Source organism: Myotis brandtii, unplaced genomic scaffold (assembly GCF_000412655.1).
Source record: "Myotis brandtii unplaced genomic scaffold, ASM41265v1 scaffold208, whole genome shotgun sequence".
In the NCBI taxonomy this organism is placed as follows: domain Eukaryota; kingdom Metazoa; phylum Chordata; class Mammalia; order Chiroptera; family Vespertilionidae; genus Myotis; species Myotis brandtii.
Genome location: NW_005357764.1, coordinates 5,299,125 through 5,322,991, shown reverse-complemented (window position 1 = coordinate 5,322,991; position 23,867 = coordinate 5,299,125). Strand labels below are relative to the sequence as shown.

The 23,867-nt window shown below is 40.9% G+C and overlaps 1 protein-coding gene and 1 pseudogene across 1 annotated transcript in view; both read left to right on the top strand.

The window, feature by feature from the left end:
* Positions 1-15,704, top strand: part of LOC106725986 — a 22,076-nt pseudogene extending 6,372 nt beyond the window's left edge.
* Positions 15,641-23,867, top strand: part of ZCCHC10 (zinc finger, CCHC domain containing 10) — a 10,671-nt gene continuing 2,444 nt past the window's right edge. The window contains exons 1-2 of the mRNA XM_005865553.2: positions 15,641-15,746; positions 20,886-21,047. Of these exons, the coding sequence (XP_005865615.1) occupies positions 15,706-15,746; positions 20,886-21,047 (203 nt within the window). The 5' untranslated portion in view covers positions 15,641-15,705. The remainder of the gene's footprint in view (positions 15,747-20,885; positions 21,048-23,867) is intronic.

Sequence of the window (23,867 nt, the reverse complement as noted above, 5' to 3'; positions counted from 1 at the left end):
ACAGGTGCTAGTGAGGGACGTAGGGTTGCCCACACGAGCGCCTAGGTCCTCGGAAACCGAGCCGCTGCGAAGCGTGCTGCTCAGGCCGGCTCCGGCTCAGCGGCCGCAGAGAGGGCGCCGGGTAGCGGGGGCGGAGAAGATCTCGAAAGATCTCGTTGCGACGAGAGTGAAGGTGCAGAGCGAGAACTGCGGAGGAAAAAAATGTTCTCGCGAGATCTCGACTCCAGCTCTTCCTTTAGAGATCCCGCCCCCAGTCACGCACAAGCGTACGTCAGGTCCAGGCGAGAAGAACCTGGGGGAAGGTAAAAAAAAAAAGAAAAAAAGATCGAGGGGCGGAGCTAGCCAACTGAAGCTGCGCACAGCATCCGCCGCAGCTGCTCTCCACCGAGGCAAAGAACTGGGGAGCACTTCCCCTCCAAAAGAAAGGAGAGCGGGCTGGAGGCGGAGTACTGAGGGAGGATCTTTGGCCTACTTCCGCCGTTTTCTTTATATCCAAAGAAACTTCCGGTGGTGGGACCTTCTGCGCTCCAGTTCCGAAGGCTCTCCTACTCCCCTAGGGGTAGGTTGGCCCGTAGTGGGGAGGGCAGCTGTTGGAACATGGCTCCAAATAAGCCGAGGTATGTCAAAGTCAAAGACAGCGCCCTCTCCGCTCCGGCATAAGGAAGGAATCCACTCTCGATCCCACCACCTTGGTTTCTTGTTTTGTTTGTATTACGCATTGTCGCACCGTTCTCTACTGCACTCCTGTCCTTAAATCAGGCCGAGGGACCTACAGGACTTTTATTCCCAACATACTCCAAGCACCAGTCCTGAGCTGGATGCAAGGGACAGAAATGATAAACTACCTGGGTCCGTTCAGACCAGCCTGTAAAGTGGTAGGATTACATAAGGTAATGAATAGTTTTTTTAAATATATTTTTATTGATTTCAGAGAGGAAGGGAGAGGGAGAGATAAAATCTTCAATGATGAGAATCATTGATTGGCTGCCTCCTGCACGCCCCCTACTGGGGATCTAGCCCTTGACCAGAATCAAATCCTAAACCCTGACTGCTGGGCGACTGAACCAAACCGGCTAGGGCATGATTTTTTTTCTATTTTTTGTTTTTTTTGACATTGTTGCAGAGTGTCTTCCAGTCACCAGCTACTAAGCAAGCAGGGAATGTAATGGGTACCTCTGCCAGTCTTGCTTTCCCTCCTGTCTCCGAAGCTGGCAGAATATTAGCCACTCTCCAGACATGATCCTGCGAGGTGGAAACTAATCTTAATTTAAGGGCCTCACTTGCATGGGTACCTGGGAGAGCAATGACTTGCTGAGAGTTAAGGAGTGTTCCAGGTGTGGAGAGGAAGCCAGCGTGCGATCAGCAATAAGCATGTCTGATAAATTGCTTGATGAGATTCAAAAGAAGGGGAAGCTTAATCTCCAAGTCTCCAGTAACTTTTGTGATTCTATTTTTTAAGGGCCCCTAACACACAGAGTTTTGTGTATATTTTTTAACTTAGGTTGACCTTGACCTTCCTTCCTCTCCTATTTTTCTCCTACCTAAGGGCATATCAATCATCTCAAAGACAATATTGGCCTTAATTATGACAGTCTGTCTCCACTAATCTATTCTGGGTTATTAAGCACTGAGCAAACAGAGGCCAGGCCCTAGGCTGAAGTGTCTAATCCACCTAAAAGATTACTACCTCTGGCTTACACTGTGTCTCTGCCTTCCTTCCTGTGGGAGGCCTCCCCAGCCTTTAGCTAAACTGGCAAAAAGGCACACCCATCTCTCTTTATGTTCCAAGTTCATATCTATTTGCCTTGGCACTGGTTTCAGTTTAAAATACCATCAACCCTATCAATCTTTTTAAGGATTTGTTCTTCTCAAAATAAAACATTAACATCGGTCACAGGGAGTACTCATCCTGCTATAAATAGTTTCCTGGATCATCAAACTTATAGCTCAAGAGGCTATTCTGGGATATTTAAATAAATGAAGTCAGAAAAAGTTATTTAAGAATTCTGAAGAATCTTAGTGACAAGTTTCCAAGAATCACAGTTGTGAAGCAATGAAATTGCCAAAATAATGTTGGACACACTGTGAGTAAAGCGCAAGTTCTTTTCATTCAGCAGACTACCTTGAGTATTTTTTTAAAAATATATCTTTATTGATTTCAGAGAGGAAGGGAGAGGGAGAGAGAGATAGAAACATCAATGATGAGAGAGAATCATTGATCAGCTGCTTCCTGCATGCCCCCTACTGGGGATCGAGCTCGGCAACCAGGGCATGTGCCCTTGACCAGAATCAAACCTGGGACTCTTCAGTCTGCAGGCTGGCGCTTTATCCACTAAGCCAGTGGTTCTCAACCTTCTGGCCCTTTAAATACAGTTCCTCATGTTGTGACCCAACCATAAAATTATTTTTGTTGCTACTTCATAACTGTAATGTTGCTACTGTTATGAATCGTAATGTAAATATCTGATATGCAGGATGGTCTCAGGCAACCCCTGTGAAAGGGTCGTTCGACTGCCAAAGGGGTCGCGACCCACAGGTTGAGAACCGCTGCACTAAGCCATACCAGCCATGGCTATCGAGTATTTTAGAAGAAGGAAGTTATTAAATGCCTTTCTCTCATACAATGGTTAAATTTAGTACCAAGCAATCAGGAAGGTATTTGTTTGTTTTAAAAATACAGTATGCATAGGCTGTTCATCAATGAGACAAAAGGTTCGAAATTGGGAATTTATAATCATCCCTGCCAAATGTCCTGAAGAATATACTTTCTGGAGCAGCTTCCACAATTCTTTGCTTCAGGAGGAAGCTAAAAGCTCAGATAATGGTGTATTCTGGTCTCCCTAATCTCATAGTCAGTGGACCAGTGCCCTTAGTTAAACCAGAACTCTTATATTACACTCTATAAAACTCTGATTGCTCAATGATAATTACCATACCCTACCTCATCTTTAGCTCCTACAGTATGTGCTAGACATTGTGCTGAGTGATTTGGATATTATAATTCATTTAATCTTCATAGCAAGCCCATGAGGTAGGTATTATTTTCCAATTTTATAGAGAAAAGTAAGACCTGATGAAATTGAGTAACCTGTTCAAAATCATACAGCTTTGAAAACTCTGACTTCAACATGGGTTTCCTATACTACACCACTGCTTTCTTTAAGTTCACATTACTTATAGAGGCTCATTAAAGTAAATATGGAGGGGGGGGGGCCTAACCGGTTTGGCTCAGTGGATAGAGCATCGGCCTGCGGATTCAAGGGTCCCAGGTTCGATTCTGGTCAAGGGCATGTACCTTAGTTGCAGGCACATCCCCAGTGGGGAGTGTGCAGGAGGCAGCTGATCAATGTTTCTCTCTCATTGATGTTTCTAACTCTCTATCCCTCTCCCTTCCTCTCTGTAAAAAATCAATAAAATATATTTTAAAAAAATAAAATAAATATGGGGGGGAAAGAGTAAAATAAATAATTCAACTAGACTAATTCACTATTGACATTTTGGAATACATTCCTTCCTTTCAGTGCTTTTGTTGTATATGATGGTTGAATTTGGTTGTGCCTTTTTTAACATTAGGTTAAACCAGCCTTTCCCAAACTATATTCCCCAGGACAGTGTGCCATGAAATATTAATAGGTTAATATCACCATTTTAAAGGCTCTGAGAAGTCCTGTAGAAAATCTGTTTCACTTTGTTTAATCATAAATACAAGTATCAATATAAGAAGTATAATTATATAGTTAAGGAGTAGTAGAATACAATTTAGACTCCCGATTTTCCCCCTCAAGCATGTTTCTAATCATATGCTCTTCTGATATAAAAACTACCATTACAGTTCACTTCTAACTCCAAGTTGGCTGAAATCCTAGGGTCCTTCCTCATTCTGCCAAACTGTCTGCTTACATAGCACCACTGTTATCTCATTCTCCAAAGCCCAAGTTTTGCCCTTATTCAGGCTGATTACACTGATATATATATATATATGATATCACATATGGCATCACTATCTGTCCCACCCTTTTTCTCTTTATAATCTTAAAATGCTGGATGAACTTCGCCCAGATTTCTCTAAGCCACAGAAGCTGATATGATCATGAAAACTTAACCCCTTCATCTAGGTCTCTTGATCAACAAAAATTTTCCTGGCCTGACTCACAACCTCTGTATCCATCAGCTCCACCTTCTCTTCAACCAGCCCCAGACACAGCCTTCTTCCACCTCTAGCAGCTGGCATTCCAGCTCCACCCCAAAGTCCTGCCTGTTGGTCTGGTCTGTTGAGAGCAGAAATATGACTCTGACCTGTTCAGCCCAGTTTTACTCTGGCTTGTCCTGTTCTTTTCCCCACCTGCACCTCACCACCCAGCCCAGGGAGCTATCCTGCTATAGTAGCAGTTGCCATCCTGTTTCTACAGATTACAAAGCTTTCTTTACCATCTTTTGTTTTAATTATCAAATTCATCAGGACTCAGTGTACCCTGTGCTGGTTTCTTTTCAGCTGAAAACAGGTCATTTGTCTCAGGACAACGCTCTTTTCTACATGCTCTAAGACTCAAAGACAATGACTTTAAAAGGTCTGGTGGCCTCTGATAATAACTCACCTTTCCTGACTAAAGAGGAGTCTGGGTGTGTATATTTGTAATTTGATAAAGAAACAGTGTTATTATGAACAAGTTGATGTGGCATTCTGCCCATACATTGCTTCCCAATCAAAGGAGGACCATTTATTTTCTTGTTGACATGTAGTTAATGTTCAAATGCAATGTGAGTTAAAAATCTAAATATATCACAGATGATTACAGTTTGACACTTGAATGCTAGCAGTATAAGCCCTAACTCAGAGGAGATGACTAACATGTTTTCCTGGCAATGGCACAGGAATCCATCCCTAATGCAAAAGGCAGCAGCAGCAAGCTGAAACAAGAGAAGAGGTGATCTGAGCTCACTGGAAGCGTCAGAGTTTCTTTTCCAAACAAGACAAAGACAACCCTAGAAAAGGTGACCAAAAGACATTTCCACTATGAAGATATTTTGATACAGTTATCCCTTGGTATCCAAGGGATTAGTTACAAGGCCCCCACGGATACCTAAATCCCTTATATAAAATGGTGTAGTATTTGCATATAACCTCCCGGATACTTTAAATCATCTCTAGATTACATAAGTATAACACCTAGTATAATGTAAATGCTGTGTAAATAGTTGTTATACTGTATTCTTTAGGGATTTAGGGGATAATGATTTTTTTAAAAAGCTGTACATATTCAGTGCAGACTCAACCACAATAGTCTTAACTACATAGGCCTAACTACATAGTACATACATGGCAATAACAACATAACTTTTTAAAAAATATTTTTGATCTGGGTTAGAGATCAAATATTTTTGATCTGGGATGCAGAACCTGTGGATACAGGGGGGCTGAATGTATCTGGCAGAGAGTAGAAATATAGTTAAGTCATTTTTCATTTTTTCTTTTTTTTTTAATAAGGCATTTTTCAAAACTGGGTTATTCACCCTTTAAGAATACTATTAAATACGAATATATTTTGTGCCATTTCCATGAAAGGCAAAAGTTTCATTTTGAAGAAAGAAAATTGATCCTAAAGATTCCAACTAGATAGCCTTATTGGGTTCCGCAGCCAGCACCAGTGAGAATATCTTTTTTTATTCCAATAGTATCAGCAGATATCATGAGTAGTCAGGAAGAAGTAGTACATTCATATTTGGCATGTCTATCTTACCTCTAAGTGAGATGAGATCCAGAGACCCAAGAAGGCCCCATCTGATCTCTTCTAGCCCTTTAGAATACCAGTGGGGTGACAAAAATGCCTCCCTTAGGGCTTCTCTCTAATGTTTTTCCTTAGAGCTTCTGCTCTAAAAGTAAAATCCCCTTCCAAAGTTGGGGAGACACAATGACAATCTGGCATCTCCATGTAAATGAACAGAATAACCACATGATTAAGAGGAAATTCATGAATGAGCTTCTCCTCCCCCCTCCCACTCAGCATGTACTTTCATGTTCCTTAGGTGAGTGTCTTCCTCTAAGATTTTCAATGGGGTTTCCTAAATGCAACACAGTTTCACTGCAACATTTGATAATTGCTGCTACTTGTGAAGCAAGGCTGGCCACTTACCCTTCCTCTGTGAGAAGTGACTTGACCAAAGGTATGGTTGCTAGCAAAGCCATCCTATCAGAACTGCAAGAAGGAGCACAGTACAATTAAGTAGTAATAATTACAACTATGGTACTGGTGCTAGAAAGGACAAAGACAAACAGAAATAAAAGTCCAGAAACAAACTCAAGTATGAGAATTTAGCATATGATACATGGCATTTTTAAAACTAGTGGTGGAAGGGGTGATGTTGGGACATTAGCTAACCATTTTGGAAAAAATTTTAGATCCCTACCTCAAACCATATACAAGAATATATTCCTAATAAATCAAACACTTAAAAGTTTACAAATTTAAATTTCAAAAATAAAGCCATGTTCTTCCCCCAAAGCAGCCATAGGTGACCTCTGAAAATGGTTTGCTATTCACTAGACCCAGAAAACCCCACAAAATCATGCAAATCAAGAGGCTCAAATCTCCGTGTTCACTTTATTTTTTTTTAAATATATTTTATTGATTTTTTACAGAGAGGAAGAGAGAGAGAGAGAGAGCTAGGAACATTGATCAGCTGCCTCCTGCACACCTCCTACTGGGGATGTGCCCGCAACCAAGGTACATGCCCTTTACTGGAATCGAACCTGGGACCTTTCAGTTCGCAGGCTGATGCTCTATCCACTGAGCCAAACCAATTAGGGCTCCGTGTTCACTTTAAGAACACTCGTGAAACTGCCCAGGCCATCAAGGGTATGCATATTCAAAAGCCACCAAGTATCTGAAGGATGTCACTTTAAAGAAGCAATGTGTGCCATTCTGTCATTACAATGGTGGAGTTGGTAAGTGTGCCCAGGCCTAACAGCGGGGCTGGACACAGGGTGGGTGGCCCAAAAAGAGTGCCAAATTTTTGCTGCACATGCTTAAAAATGCTGAGAGCAATGCTGAACTTAGGGTTTAGATGTAGACTCTCTGGTCATTGAGCACAATCAGCTAAACAAAGCTCCCAAGATGTGGCAAAGAACCTACAGAGCTCATGGGCGGATTAACCCATACATGAGCTCTCCCTGCCACATTGAGATGATCCTTACTGAAAAGGAGCAGATTGTTCCCAAACCAGTAGAGGAGGTTGCACAGAAGAAACTGAAGAAACAAAAATCCATGGCCTGGGAGTACATTCAGCATAAAATAAATCTAATAAAAGTAAAAGCAAAAAAAAAAAGTAAAAGCAGAATGTTGAATGTCTTTATTACTAAATATATTTCAAGTGATCAAACAAGTTTTCTGATTAGAATTTAAAAATAGATTATTCTGTTCTTCTGCCATTGATTTGGTTCAGAAACATGCTGTTTTGAATGTCTTGCTGCTTTTTTGGATAAGATGGGATTAAAACTTGGAGTTCTGAAAAAAATAAATAAATAAAGCCATGTAATTACCAGAAAATAAAGGTGAATAAATACATACTCATATATATATTTATATAAACATGCAAACATAGTGAACTTTTTACATATAACACCAAAAGACAAAAACTGTAAAAGCAAAAGATAGAAAAATGAATGCAAAACAACCACAAACAAAATAAATGACAATAAATATAAAGTTAATAAAAACTATCCAAAATTGGGAGATAAGGCAAAAATATTACTGCTTATTCTTTCAATATCATAATAAAACAATAGAAAATGGCCCAAACTCTGTAAAATTAGATATTAACTTATAAAAGATTGATAAATTGCAAATGGTTTTTGTATAGGAGAGATACAAATGATTTTTGTCCAAAGATTAGAAAAGATATGCCCAAAGATTATGCTTTTATTGCACTGTAGAACAATAAAAGTTTTGTATTAATCTAACAATCTAATTTCAGCATTCTTTCTTTCACTTCAGTCTCTTGAATTCTGCATTGAATCAGCTTTACTATCCTGCCAGTCCCCTATTAATGAGTTAAATAAACCACTGGCATGTCTTCATTATACACATTTGTATGCTTTTTAACATTTTTTTGTTTTGCTTTTACATTTTTTAAAATTTATTGATTTTAGAGAGAGAAAGGAAAGGAGAAAGAGAAATAAACATTGATTTGTTGTTTCACTTATTTATGCATTAATTGGTTGATTCTTGTATGTTCCCTAACTGGGGATCAAACCCACAATCTTGGTGTATCAAGACAATGCTCTAACCAACTGAGCTACCCAACCAGAGCTGATTTTACTTTTTAAAAATAAAAGTTTGTCCTAAAAAAAAGATAAACATAGAATTATCATATGACCCATAAATTCCACCTCTAGTTATATATCTAAAGAAATTGAAAGCAAAGACTCAAATAGATACTTGTACACCAATGTTCATTAGCAGCATTATTCTCAATAGCCAAAAGGTGGAAACAAATCAAGTGCCCATCGAAAGATGAGTAGATAAGCAAAATGTGTTACATAAATACAATGGAATATTATTCAGCCGTAAAAAGGATGATGCTAATCTAATACATGCTACAATATGAATAAACCTTGAAAACATTATGCTAAGTACAATAAGTCAGACACAAAAAGACAACTATTGTATGATTTCATATATGTGAGATATCTAAAATAAGCAAATTCATAGAACATAGAATAGAGGTTACCCTGGGCTATGGGTAGAGGTAAATCTAGAGTCATTTGAAAAAAAAAATTGATTTTTAGAGAGAGAGGAAGAGAGAGAGAAAAACATCGATTGGCTGCCTCCCGCATGTGCCCAGACAAGGCTCAAACCAGCAATCCAGGCATGTGCCCTGACTGGAATCAAACTGGCAACCCTTTGGTGCCCAAGATGATGCCCAACCAACTGAGCCACACTGGCCAGGGCAGAGTCGTTTTTTAATGGATACAAAGGTTCTGTTTGCAATGATGAAAAAGTTATGGAGATAGCCCTAGCTGGTTTGGCTCAGGGATAGAACGCCAGCCTGTGGACTGAAGGGTCCCAGGTTCTATTCCAGTCAAGGTCACATGCCCAGGTTATGGGCTCAATCCCCAGTAAGGGGCATGCAAGAGGTAGCTGATCAATGATTCTCTCTCATTATTGATGTTTCCATCTCTCTCTCCCTCTCCCTTCCTCTCTGAAATAAAAATATTTTTTAAAAAAAGTTACGGAAATGAATAATGATGATAGTTGCACAACACTGTGAATATACTTAACTAGAGGCCCAGTGCACGAAATTCGTGCATGGGTGCGGTCCCTTGGCCTGGCCAGCGATCAGGGCCAATTGGGGTGTCTCCCCCAGTCCCAATCAGGGCCAGGGGAAGGGACCACAGGAGGTTGGCCGGCCATGGGAGGTCAGCTGTGGGAGTGCACTGATCACCAGGGGGCAGCTCCTGCATTGAGCATCTGCCCCCTGGTGGTCAGTGCATGTCACAGCTATCGGCCGGTTGTCCGGTCAACTGGTTATAACTGTCACTTAGGCTTTTATTTATATAGATATCCTTGAAAAAAACAATGGGCAAGCATGCTTCCCCTGTGTATACAGGGGAGGGAGTATAGTAGACAGCCTACAGCTCTGCAGCACTAAAGCCTAGCTGGGCTTTAATACCAGTTCCACCATTCATTGCCTGAATGACTAGGCATGTGGCTTAATAATCTATAAGCCTCAGTTTCCTCACCTGAAAATGGGGGATATATAGGACCTAACTCAATTAAATAAGAGTTAACATAAAGTATATATTGTCTGATTCATAGCAATTGCTCAAGAAATATTAGAGATGATTGTTGTTGTTGTTGCTCAAACAGGATATTGCATGAGATTTTTCCCAGTTGTCCCATGATTAGTGATTAGAACCCACAGGTAAGAACAAAAAAGTGCTAACTAACCCACACCCTTAAGAAAATTGGTAGTAATTGGAGCTAGGCAATTCCCCCAAGAGAGTAGGTAGAAATAGCCTAGGCCCGTGGTCGGCAAACTGCGGCTCTCGAGCCAAATGCAGCTCTTTGGCTCCTTGAGTGTGGCTCTTCCTAAGCCTTAGGAGTACCCTAATTAAGTTAATAACAATGTACCTACCTATATAGTTTAAGTTTAAAAAATTTGGCTCTCAAAAGAAATTTCAATCGTTGTACTGTTGATATTTGGCTCTGTTGACTAATGAGTTTGCCGACCACTGGTCTAGACCTAGGGTTTCCAGCCTCTTTCCCACTTCAGCCACCCTCTAGTTCAACCTTGGCTGCACATTAGAATCACCTGGGAATCTTTTTAAAATCCTGATTTCTGGGCCTCATCCTCCGGAAATTCTGTTTCTTTGTTACTAATGTTGTGGCCCCACCCCATAACAAAGATTCCCAGGTGATTCTAATGTGCAGCCAAGGTTGAGAACCACTGCTCTAGTCTCTGTAGAAATGAGGAGTGAAAAGGGAGCCGGTGATTTGCTTCGTGGGGTGTGCAGACTTCATGATGAAAAACGATTTCCTCCTCCCAGTAAGATATGGGTGGAAGTTGCTGTCCCTCCAGGGAAGACTCTGGAGAAGGGAGGTGCTTGTAAAACCGGGAGAGAGATGCATGCAGGAAAGGGAGACCTGCATCCTGCATTTTCCTTGGCCATCTGCTGAGGCAGTGTGCTTGCCAATTTCCCCCTTTGACAAAGAAGGGACAAATATGAACAAAGGAGAAGAGAACTGGAGCGAGCTGGCTCTAAGAAAAGGCCAAGAGAGGAAAGTAGTCTGGTGTGACAGGGAATATGTTCTCCCTGGATCCACTGCACATTGGAATAGGTGCCTGAACGTGGACTGTCCCCAGTCCCTACCCAACAAGGCTGCTGCTGGGAGAGGTGACCCTCGTAACAAGAGGCAGCAGTTGAGAAGAAATGGTCAAGCTAGAGCTGAGGTCTTCCTTATCAGGGAACTGTGGAATAGGAGGCCCAGACTGGCCCTCTAAGGACACCTATACTGGACACCTGTCATACACTGGGCATTAACACAGAGGCCAATCAGCATAGACTAGAGAAACAAGAATAACCAACAAAGACAGCATTACAGACACACTCAGGAAAGCATGAAACCTCTTGAGTCAAGGATTCTATTACCTCCAGCTAAAAGTTCTTTTCTTTTTTTAAATATATTTTTATTGATTTCAGAGAGAAAGGAAGAGGGAGGGAGAGAGAGAAACATCAATGATGAGAGAGAATCATGGATCAGCTGCCTCCTGCACGCCCCCTACTCGAGATCAAGCCTGCAACCCAGGCATCCCAGGCATGTGCCCCTGACCGGAATCAAACTCCGGACCCTTCATTCTGCAGGCCGATGCTCCATCCACGGAGCCAAACCAGCCAGGGCTAAAAGTTTCTTAATATACTTCTTTCTCTGAGGAACAGATTTCTCTCTCCATAGACTGGCTGCCCCTCAGCTCAGAATGAACGTGCTTCAAGCCCAGCCCCACAAAGGGATAAAAACTGAAGAGCTTTAGTTCAAATCTAAAATTCCCCAGGAGGGGAGGTGGAAGAGGGCATTGAGGTGATAAATGGTGATAGAAAAAAATAAAATAAAATAAAATAAAATAAAAATACAAAATTCCCAGGTAAGAGATCCTGACTGGTCCAGCATAGCTGGGAATACAGGGTCACTAACACCCAGTCTCAGAGGACTGTCATTATGAGCTGAAAACGTCTTAAAAGTTGTCTTACAGTGTTGACGTCGTGACAGAAAATGTTATGCCCCAGAATATTAGAGTTGAGGAATCCAGATAGGCTTGGGTGGGCTTTGAAATATACATTATACTTGGGGGTGGGGGGGCGCGACGATTTACCATACCTCACTTTCCAGAGAGTTTCACAAGGTTATGATTAAGGACTGTGAGGTTTGGGAAGGAGCAGAGGAGTCTTGATCCTTTAAGAGGAAGTAAGGGAGGTCATTGATTACCAGGAGAGAGACATAGGTCATGTCATTTACAATGTGGCCACCTTCTACTACCCCCTACCAATCTTCAATAAAATCATGAGATGCGTAGTGTGATGGGATTTCTGGTGGGACTTGCAAGGGGGATGCAGCTTCATATCCAAGTATGACCTTGGGCAGGAACAGAGATAGAGAAGTTAGAAGGTACAGTGGAGGGGGTGGGCAGCCAGAGAATTTTGATGAATGAGGATTTATCTGGAAGAAATACTAGAGCATCATTCCAAATTTCACGTGAACTTTAATAAAACAATCATCATATATCTGACTTGGTAATTAAAGTGTTTGTATCTAGAGCACAGAAGTGTCTCATCCTCGCTAGAAAAGGGAGAAAGAGAGCTGAGAGGGGGATTTTCATTTCAGCTGATTTGCTTTGCATTTGCTGTAAGGCCTTTCTAAATGTTTGGCCACCTGTAGGTCTTTGCAAAAACACTGTTACCTTTCCCATTGTATCTAGATGTGACAAGTTTATATGGAAAGATCTTATAGAATGGTCCTGTTATAGGACATAATGTACATCTTTTGTTTTTTCTGCTCACCATTCATTCCTGAGATATTCCTCTAATCTTCCTCGATCTGGTGGGCTGCTAATCTGGAGATCCCAAGATCCTTACAGCTGTCAGCACCTAAAAAAAGGTGTCAGTTTCCCTGTGACTAGAGGGATGGGCACATCTCCTTAAGAAGTCAAGTAGCCCTGGCCTGTATGGCTCATACACTGAAAGATTTCCAGTTCAGTTCAATTAGGTTAGATTCTGGTCAGGGCACATGCCCAGGTTTCAGGCTCAATCCCCAGTAAGGGGTGTGCAGAAAGCCTGTTCAGGCCACATGCACAGGTTGTGGGCTCAATCCCTGGTAGGAGGCGTGCAGGAGGCAGTTGCTCAATGTTTCACTCTCACATAGATGTTTATCTCTCCCTCTCCCTCTCTCTCTCTCTAAAAAAAAAAAAAGAAAAGAAAGAAAGAAAGAAAGAAAGAAAGAAAGAAAGAAAGAAAAAACAAAAAACCAAAACCAAGTCTTCTTTATTTCTGGTGCAAAACCACCTACGTAACATATATGACCCAGTGCAAAGTTAAATGCAGTTTGCCAGCCCAGAAAGTGGACCTTGATCTGTGCTCAGCTCCCTAAGCACAGGTGCTTATAAACAGGTCAGGGCAGGAAAATATTTGTAAAATATAAAGCAAAAGGTTTATATGTAAAATATTAAAAGTTTCTATAAGTCAATATTAAAAAGATAAAAATCCAATAGAAAAATAGGCAAATAATTTGAACAGACAATTCATGAAAGATAGTTTTCAGTGATCATATGAAAGGTACTTAACCTTATCAATAATATATCATATTGGTTTATTAGATAGGCAAAAGTTAAAGTTTGACCATTCTCAGGTCTGGTGAGGAAGCAGTGTTGGGTACAACCTATTTAAAGGCCAATAGATGATACCTATCAAAATTAAAAGTGCTCATATTCTTTCACCCAGCAATTCCTCTTCTAGAAAGTCATCTTTTCCTGGCCGGTTTGGCTCAGTGGATAGAGCAGGGGTCCTCAAACTTTTTAAACACGGGGCCAGTTCACTGTCCCTCAGACCGTTGGAGGGCCGGACTATAGTTTAAAAAAAACAACTATGAACAAATTCCTATGCACACTGCACATATTTTATTTTGAAGTAAAAAAACAAAACGGGAACAAATACAATATTTGTATTTGCATGTGGCCTGTGGGCCGTAGTTTGAGGACCCCTGGGATAGAGCGTTGGCCTGTGGACTGAAGGGTCCCAGGTTCGATTCTGGCCAAGGGCACATGCCCAGGTTGCAGGCTTGATTCCCAGTAGGGGGCGTGCAGGAGGCAGCTGATCCATGATTCTCTCTCATCATCGATGTTTCTGTCTCTCCCTTCTCCCTTCCTCTTTGAAATCAATAAAAATATATTTTTTTAAAAAAAGAAAGTCATCTTACAGAGACACAGTGAATGCTTAAAAATCTGTTTATTCCGCCCGGCTGGTGTTGCTCAGTGGTTGAGCGTCGACCTATGAACAAAGAGGCCACGGGTTTGATTCATTGGCATAAGCCTGGGTTACAGGCTCTATCCCCAGTGTGGGGTGTGCATGAGGCAGCTGATCAGTGATTCTCTATCATCATTGATGTTTCTATCTCTCTCTCCCTTCCTCTCTGAAATCAATGAAAAAATATTTTTTAAAAATCTGTTCATTCCATCTTTGTGGTAAATCATCTAATTGTTCAACAATAATTGTTCAACAATACTGGTTGGATAAATTGTGGAATAACCATGTAATCCATATAGTATAATATATGAAAATAATGAATTAGCTCTGTATGTGCTGATATGGAAAAAGAAGTTCCTGCATACACTGAGGAGTAAGCAAAGCAAGCTGAAGTACAGAACAGATAGTAAGATCCCATTGTTTTGAGAATAAAGTGTGCTCAAAGGTCACATGATATCACCTTCTGGGTGGATCTCAACCAATACTAAATCACTTTTTATTTTTAAAAAAATTTATTTAATGATATTAGAGAGGGAGAGAAGAATGGGGGAAGAGCAAGAGAGAGAGACATTGATTTATTGTTCCACTTTATTTATGCATACGTTGGCTGACTCTTGTATGTGCCTTGACCTGGAGGAACCCCAACCTTGGCTATGGGACGATGCTCTAACCAACTGAGCTACCTGACTAGGGCCACTCAATTATTTTTCTTTAGAGTATTTATGTTTGTTGGACATTATCTCTTTTTATTATCTGAAGAAAGCTCCATGTGTACAAGAACTTTATTCATTCAATGCTTTATCTTCAGTTTCTAAAACATTTTAGGTGTTGGATAATTATTAATTTAAAAAGTGAATGGGGCCCTGGCTGGTTTGGCTGAGTGGATGGAGCGTTGGCTTGCGGACTGAGGGGTCCTGGGTTCAATTCCTGTTGGGGGGCACGTGCCCGGGTTGTGGGCTTGATCCCTAGTGGGGGGTGTGCAGGAGGCAGCCGATCGGAGATTCTCTCTCATCATTGATGTTTCTGTCTCCCTCTCCCTCTCCCTTCCTCTCTGAAATTAATAAAAAAATATTTTTTAAAAAGTGAATGGGGACTCAGAAACTTATACATATTTCAAAGTTATATGTTTCAAAGAAAATAGATTTAAGGTAATAAAATTTCTATAATCTGTCACTAAATGCTAAAATAGCCTAAAATAATTATTTGTAGCATCTTTTACCCACTGACAAAGAAGCTTTACTTACATAGTGTCATTTGGTCCCTATGAAATACATAAAAATAGAAATAAACATACATTTTCACTTCATGGTTTGCTAAAGTCAGTCTTTCAATTGATGGTCTCCACCCAAGATGGGTTGAATTCGCGAATGCGAAGCCTGTGGATAGGCAGGAACAACTGTATTTATTGTGGGGAAAAAACCCGTGTATAAGCGGACCCGCACCGTTCGAATCCGTGTCGTTCCAGGGTCAGCAGGACAAGTACCGACCCTTCCAAACCCCGTTCAGACCAGACCTCCGGCCTCACCCCTCCTCGGCGAACCAGACGCCCACACCTCAGACCCAGCTCCACGCCCCGCCCAGAAGCCGCGGAGGCGGGGCTAGCTCCGCCCACGCCTGCGTCCTCTGCATTCGAAGCCCCGCCCCTTCCGAGGAGTTTCCCAAAATTCAGCGCGGCATACCTCAGCCGCGCTAAGATGGCGACTCCCATGCATCGACTCATAGCCCGGAGACAAGCGTAAGTGAGGGCCCTTGTTGGGTGCGGGGCGGGCTGGGGGCGGGGAGAAGCGCGTCAGTCGGCGGTTGAGCGGCGTCCGGATGCACGGCCGGTCTCGGGTCCTCAGACGGATCGGCAGAGGGTGGATGTTTTTCTCACACGGAGCCGCCTCGCTGTTCGGGCCGGGCATAAAGTTTTTGTCCGTGGGCTAGCGATATCGCAGGAGACGGCTGCGTAGGGTCCCCGTGGCGGGACCCGGGGGTGGGGGAGGGTTAGTCTGAAGAGAGCCTGGAGTTTGGTTTCCCGGAAGGGGACGCACAGGAGTTGGTCACGAAGTGTGCCCCTTTGCCCACCCGGCCGCCTGCCCCTCGCGTGGCCGGGGGACGCCGAAGGCCTGATCCCGCCTCCCTCTTCCCGCCGACGGAAACCTTCAGCTTCCTCTACGCGGCCTCTAGCCTCGCTGGCTTTTCCTGCCCCTTTCCTATCGCCTTCCCCAGGAACAGTCTGACGGCAACGCCGGCTTTCCTCCCAGGCTGTCTCACTTTCTGCCATTCATTCTGTTCAGCAAGTATTAATTTATTCATTACCTGTCGCTCTGTGTCAGAATTTGGGTAGAAAGCAAAAGAGGGGTTCAAGACAAACTCCGCTTTCAGGGAGCATCCATGCTAGTGGTGGGAAGGGTCGATAAACTAAACATTTTAAGTGAATACGGGTGGTGATAAGAACTTGGAAGCCAGTAACAGGTGGTGGGAGAGGGAAAGGGCCGGGTTAGGTTGGTTGCCCAGGACAGGTACTCGTGAAGAGGTGACGCTTGAACAGAGATTCCAAGTGTGAGAAAGGAGCCAGTCATGAGAGGATCTGGGGAAGGAGCATCCAGACGGTAGCATAATTGCTTTGAGATAAGAAAAGAAGTTCGTTTTTTAGAACCGAGAGATGGCCATGGTGGCAAATGAGGGGGAGAGAGTGGAATCTCCCAGATAGCCCTTTTTTGCTTCTGCCAACCTGCTCACCCAAACGTTTGCCTCTTTTTCATTCGCAGCATTTCATGCCATCACCATTTGCACATCAATAATATATCACTGCCCTAACTGGTTTGGCTCAGTGGATAGAGCGTCGGCCTGCGGACTGAAGGGTCCCAGGTTCGATTCCGGTCAAGGGCATGTACCTTGGTTGCGGGCACATACCCAGTAGGGGGCGTGCAGGAGGCAGTTGATCGATGTTTCTCTCATCGATGTTTCTAGCTCTCTATCCCTCTCCCTTCCTCTCTGTAAAAAATCAATAAAATATATTTTAAAAAATATATATCACTTATTCTGCTAGCATATACTGTATATGTTTATATTTCTTTTTTTTCTTCTTCTTGATTTTAGATAGGGAGGAAGAGAGAGAGAGAAACATCAATGGAAGAGAGATTACATGGCTTGGTTGCCTCCAGTAAGTCCCAGAACCTGGTCCAACCTAGGTATGTGCTATGATCAGGAATGAAACACATGACCTTTTGGTGCATGGGATGATGTTCCAACCAACTGAGCCACACTGACCAGAGCTGTATTTCTTTTAATATTGATATTTTTTATTCTGAGATCCCTGTCCAGTTTTCTCTCCCCTCCATCACATTCTGTCTGTCCTGTCAGTTAAGAAGAGTTCCTTGAGCATAAGGATAAAGACTGAGAGAGTCAGAGTACGTAGTATGCTTGATGAAGGAAGGAGACTTTAAAGTCACACAGTTCTGAGATCAAGAATGGAGTGCTAATAATACTTAAAAAGCATAGTAAATGATGTGACCAGGGTCCACTCTCTCTCAGGCTTGTTCTTTTGGGTGTTGGGTCCAGTCCTTTGGTATAAAGATGACTGCAGTATCTAGGGTCATTTATATCCTCTCAGCTTCAAGTTGATGGCATCTCATTGGTCTAGATTGGGTTACATGCCCAACCCTGAGCCAAGTCTATGGGATTATGAAGCTCTGATTGACTTAGACCTCATAATCTCCTGAGTACAATTGAGTGGATCTCTACAAATCAATGATCTAGTTTGAGTAATCTACCCTTCTCTCCACTTCTAAAATCAAAACAGAATTTGCCTGCTTCCAGTCTTTCAGCACCACTTCTGTATTCCAGAGTTCCTCAGATTACCAGTAGCAGTCCAATAGTCTCACCTGGGAAAATCTGTGATATGTCAGGGAGCATTCACCTGGTCATATAACTTAAACACATTCAAAATGGATAAGGGCTCTGTTACATACTCCTCAAATATCTTGGACTTCAGTTTTACTCTTTTTATTCTGTGTACTAGAGGCCCAGTGCACGAAATTTGTGCATGGGTGCGGTCCCTAGGCCTGGCCAGCGATTGAAGTATGAGCATCTGGTGTGGAAGGGCAGGTCCCACCTGACCTCTAGTCCCTGGGCAGTACCTGGGCCTCCGGGTCCCCGCCCCTCCCCGCTCCGCCTGAGTCATGGGGCCCCCACCCGGCTCCCTCAGCGCCTGGGAGCCAGGCGGCAACCCCATCCCCCGCCGCCACTGGTCCCCACCTTGGCCTGCCACCACCTGCTCACCTGCTCCACCTTCCCGCCGAGGTCCCGCTCTCATCAGGGCCCGCACTGCTGCCCACTGCCAGTGCCACATCGCCGGTGCCCACCATGTTCTGTGCCATCCCCTGGTGGTCAGCGCATGTCATAGCAAGCAGTCAAGGGGACAATTTGCATATTAGGCTTTTATTATATAGGAGGATAATAATACCTGAGTTCAGACTGAAGCAAAATAAAATAGTCCTGCTTGATCTCTAAGCCCATAATGTAATATTGGTGGCCTATTTACCTAGCACACCAAATAGTGAACCTATCCCTTTTTATATTCTTTATGATTTCAATATAACTAAGACACAAAATAAAATAATCTTTTATGTTCTTGATATTTTTTACTAGTCTCAGCTCATTTTGACAGACTTTCAGATATTTCTCTTATAGATCTTTACCAATTGGCATTACTTTAAATCTATAGGTCAATTTGGAGAGAAAGGGCATTTTTATAATATTGGGTCTTCCATTCTATGAACATGGTATATCCCTCTATTAGCTATTAGCTATTAGCTATTAGCTATTAGCTATTTATCTAAATGTCTAGTAACTAGAGTCCCAGCCGTGGGCAAACTACGGCCCGCGGCCCGTTTGAAATGAATAAAACTAAAAAAAAAAAAAGACCGTACCCTTTTATGTAATGATGTTTACTTTGAATTTATATTAGTTCACACAAACACTCCATCCATGCTTTTGTTCCGGCCCTCCGGTCCAGTTTAAGAACCCATTGTGGCCCTCGAGACTCTAGTTCCTCTCTGTAATCTTTGTTTTCTGCACAAAAGTCTTACACATATTTTCTTTTATTTATTTGTAGGTATTGGGTATTTTTCAGGATATTATAAATGTCACCTTTTAAAATTTCATTTTTTGCCTGGCCGGTGTGGCTCAGTGGTTGAGTGTCGACCCATGAACCAGAAGGTCACAGTTCAATTCCTGGTTGGGGCACATGCCCAGGTTGCAGGCTCGATCCCAAGTAGGGAGCGTGCAGAAAGCAGCCATTTGATGATTCTCTCTCATCATTGATGTTTCTATCTCTATCCTTCTCCCTTCCTCTCTCTGAAATCAATAAAAACATATTTAAATAAATTTTTAACTGTTTTTATTATATAGGAACAATTCATTTTTACGTGTTGACCTTATCTAATACAGTTTGGCAAACTGAATCCCGCCTGCTGCCTATTCTTGCAAACTAAGAATGTTTGTGGTTTTTTAAATTATTTATTTATTTGAGAGAGAGAGAGAGAGAGCGAGAGCGAGAGAGAGAAAGAAAGAAAGAAAGAAACATTGATCATGCATTCATTGATTAATTGTTGTATATGCACTGATGAGGGATCAGACTTGCAACCTTGGTGTATCAGGATGCCACTCCAACCAACTGAGCTACCTAGCCAGGGTATGAAGAATGTTACTAATATATATGATCAATTTGATGGTGGGGAATACTAACTTTGAATCTCAATTGAGTGAAACATTATCCTCCAAAAAAGAATTCCATTCTTCTCATTAGTAAACCTCTTTTATATGAAATATTTTTATTAACAAAATATTTCCAGAAAAAAAATTGTTTTCTGTTATATAAGTATCTACATAATATCCTCACTTTTTTTCCTTAAATATGTTTTTATTGATTATTTTTTAGAGAGTGGGAGAAGGGGAGGGAGAGAAGATAGAAACATCTATGATAGAGAAACCTCAATCGGCTGCTTCCTGCATGCCTCCTATTGAGGATTGAGCCTGCCACCCAAGCATATACCCTGACTGGGAATTGAGCCAGCAACCTCTTGGAGCATGGGACAGTGCTCAGCCCACTGAGCCATGCTAGCCGGGGATAATATCCTCGCTTTTGCCTCTTGATCTGCAAAGTCTAAAATATTTACTGTCTGACCCTTTACAGACAGTTTGCTGACCCCAATCCAAAGCCTTGCTAAACTCACGAATTCAAACTATTAAAAATATTTTATCTGTAGATCTTTTGGATTTGCCATGTCCATAATACATCATCAGTGAGGAATGATAATTTGATTTCTTCCTTTCCAATTCTTTCATCTGCTTTTCTTTGCTTGCTGCATCTTAATCTAATTTCAGGAACTGAGATTTTTCTTAGTCTCCTAGATGTCTAGAAACCGGACTGCACTCTTTATATGGTTGGTTTATTCTTAACGGATAGACCCTCTGAGTCCTAACTGCAGATACAAACTACAGGGCTGACCACTCTGGATTTCTATCTTCTTCTGTATCTTGGCTTGATTCTTTACCTTATTGTTAGTTCTCTCATGCCTCGAGCAGATTGTTTTAAATGTTTTCACTGTCTTTTCTAGTTCTGAGCCTAAGCGTTGTCTGAGTTACCTAGTCTGCCATTGCTGGAGTGGAATTGAGGAATGAAGATTTGAGCTAAATTCTGTCTTAACTTCAAGGTCCATGCTCTTAACCACTTACTATGCTGTCTTGTGATTAAACCTAACATAAACAATTTAAAATGTAAAATGATGTTTGTTTTTATTTAAAAATAAACACCATTTTACACATTATATTGTTTATGCTTTTCAGGGCAGAATTTAAGACCTGTATTCTGATTTTTGCTCTGTAGTGAAGCAAATAAGCAACATGTAAGATGTCAGAAATGCTTGGAATTTGGACATTGGACTTACGAATGCACAGGAAAAAGGAAATACCTACATAGGCCTTCAAGAACAGCAGAACTAAAGAAAGCTTTAAAAGAAAAAGAAAACAGATTATTATTACAACAAAGGTAAGTTTACATGTGATATCTAAAGGAATATTTTTTCCCAAAGGAATCTTTTATATTTATAGACTTTATTAAGGACCTAAATGTCTCATGGTCGTTAATCAGATTTAGATTACAATATGAATGAGTGCTTATTATGTGCCAGGCACTACACTAAGCTCTTTACAAGTATTAGCATATTTAAGCATCATATCTATAACATAAAGGTAAGTAATTACTATTATTAATCCCCATTTTAAATACAAAGAAACTGAAGCATGTAGAGATTCAGTAACTTGATCAGTGCTGTCACACAGTAAGTAGGAAAGTTAAGTGTTAAACCAACCAGTCTTTTTAGAATCCATGCTCATAATCATTTTGCGTTATTGCTTCTACCTATGACATGACAACAGAATACTATGTGATAGATTATATAAGCTGCTATAAAAAGATATCCAAGATAAGTATCCAGGATACTTATATTAAGTATATAGACTAAGTAAAGAGCAGTATATATAATATGCTATCATTTATGTTAAAAAAGGAAAAAAGGAATAATTGGATTATTTGAAAATATAAATGATCGATAATTGTAGTTCCTTTCTAAAAAGACCTGAGTAGGAAGGAAACTAGAAAAATTTTATTTACTCTTTTATGCCCTTTGAATAAAGCTTTTTAAATTCCTATGAAATAAGTAAGTAGACATGCTTTAGAGAAACTGAAATAGGAAGGGGTTAGGTCAACTTAGTGCTACAAATTAGAAGCAGCGTCTTTAGGACTATTAGCTTTATAATAGTGTTATAAATATCAGGACTTTTAAGGAAGCTGCCTTCCAATTTGTGGACATGAGGCTCTTCAAGGGTTATACAGGAGTAGATAAGTAATCAGTTTCTAGATTATCAACATTCATTATACTTTTTCCAAAATGAATCTGTATGAGAACTTGTCTCCTGGTTCTCCTTTTCCACTCCCCTTCCTCAACAACCCTTCTTAATTTTGCAAAAGAATACCTCTCACCTTCTCTAATCTTAACCTTGGTGTATTGCCCTCATGTATAAAAACCTAAATGTCTTTCAAAATGCTGGTATTGGAATGAAAAAGTGAATGGTCCTAATTATTGGGAGTAAATTATTCTGTAAATTTTTTTCCCAGCAAAAATGAAGTAAGACCTAATTGAATTTTCAATTTATAAGTATATTTTAATGATACATCATTGTTACGTGTAGAATATAACTTGGGAGACGTGCAAAGCTTGACTGACATTGCTACAGTAAAACATTTTCCTACCTATTCAGGTTAACAAGGTTTATCAGGGTTAAATCCATACAGATTAAATATAGGAATTGAATTGAGGTTGAACCTTGTCATAGTCAAGTTTAAAAGGAAAAAAAGGACAGTGTAAAAGTACCAACTGTTAAAGATAAGCTTGTACATGTGTTTTTTAAGTGAATTGTGGTAGGTATCAAGTTATTGTGACATTTACTTTTCATTGGCTACAATTATCAAAATCATATAATAATTTTCTTAAAATAATATATAATATGCCAGTGATTACACCCTTTGCAAATATTGAAACTTAGAATTAAAAACTATGAGGAGGAAACATAATTTTGCAAAATTATTTTATTAGGAATGTAAGCAAAATATGTTTGGAGACCTTTGTCCTAAAAAATAAAATATTTGAATAACTTCATCCCAACATTTACTTTTACTTTTTTCAAAAAAATATATATTTTATTGATTTTAGAGAAGAAGAGAGAGATAGAAACATCAATGATGAAAGAGAATCATTGATTGGCTGCCTCCTGCACGCCCCCTACTGGGGATCAAGCCCGCAACCCAGGCATGTGCCCTTGGCCAGAATCAAACCTGGCACCCTTCAGTCCGCAGGCTGACGCTCTATCCATTGAGCCAAACCAGCTAGGGCTACTTTTATATTTTTTTTTTCTAGTTGGATTACACAAGTATCTTGATCTTAAAAATACATAGATCTATATGAATTTTAGATATGGCTCTATTACATAAAGACTGCTGATTTTTGGTTTAATGATAAAATGATGGAAGTGTGTGAATTTCAGTGATCATGGATTCTTGTGGTGTGGTTTAATAAATGTACTTCCACTTATTTACCCTCAAAATGACAATTCAGTAATTCCATTGTGTAAAACAACTTTGCATACATATCTATAATAATAAAAGCATAATATGCTAATTAGACCGGGCAGCTAAATGACCTTCCAGATGTCCTTCCAGATGACCTTCCAGACAAAACCGGGGCTGCGAGGGCTGAGGCAGCCGCCATGGCTGTGAGGGCCAAGCCCCTTGCATGAATTTCGTGCATCGGGCCTCTAGTATATTTATATTTAAAGACTCAGGAAATAAGGATAGAAGCATTACCTAGGACAGGGGTGGGCAACCTTTTTGTGAGTGCGTGCCAAAACCAGCAAAATCTCTGACTCAAAATTCTTCTGCGTGCCAACCCTAATTTTTTGAGAACATGTTACGCCTACTTGATATCTCTTAAGGTGTACGTATGTGAAGAACCTTGAAAAAATAATAAAATTCATTCGAGCGACAAAAACACAGTATATGATGATGAAAAATACATTTATTTTTTAATGTATACATGTACACTGATAGTCCGACAGAAAACTTTATGACTCCGTTTGATATTATCAGTGGGACTTTTGCTGCTGCATCACTGATGACAGAGATTTTACATCAGGTTTATATTTCGTGACCTTCAGAGATATGCACGAGCTACTACTTTCATCCGCCAGGCTACTCCTATTGCGAGACTTAACAAATTCATCACTGAGAACAAAGATTCACAAGCATATGTGG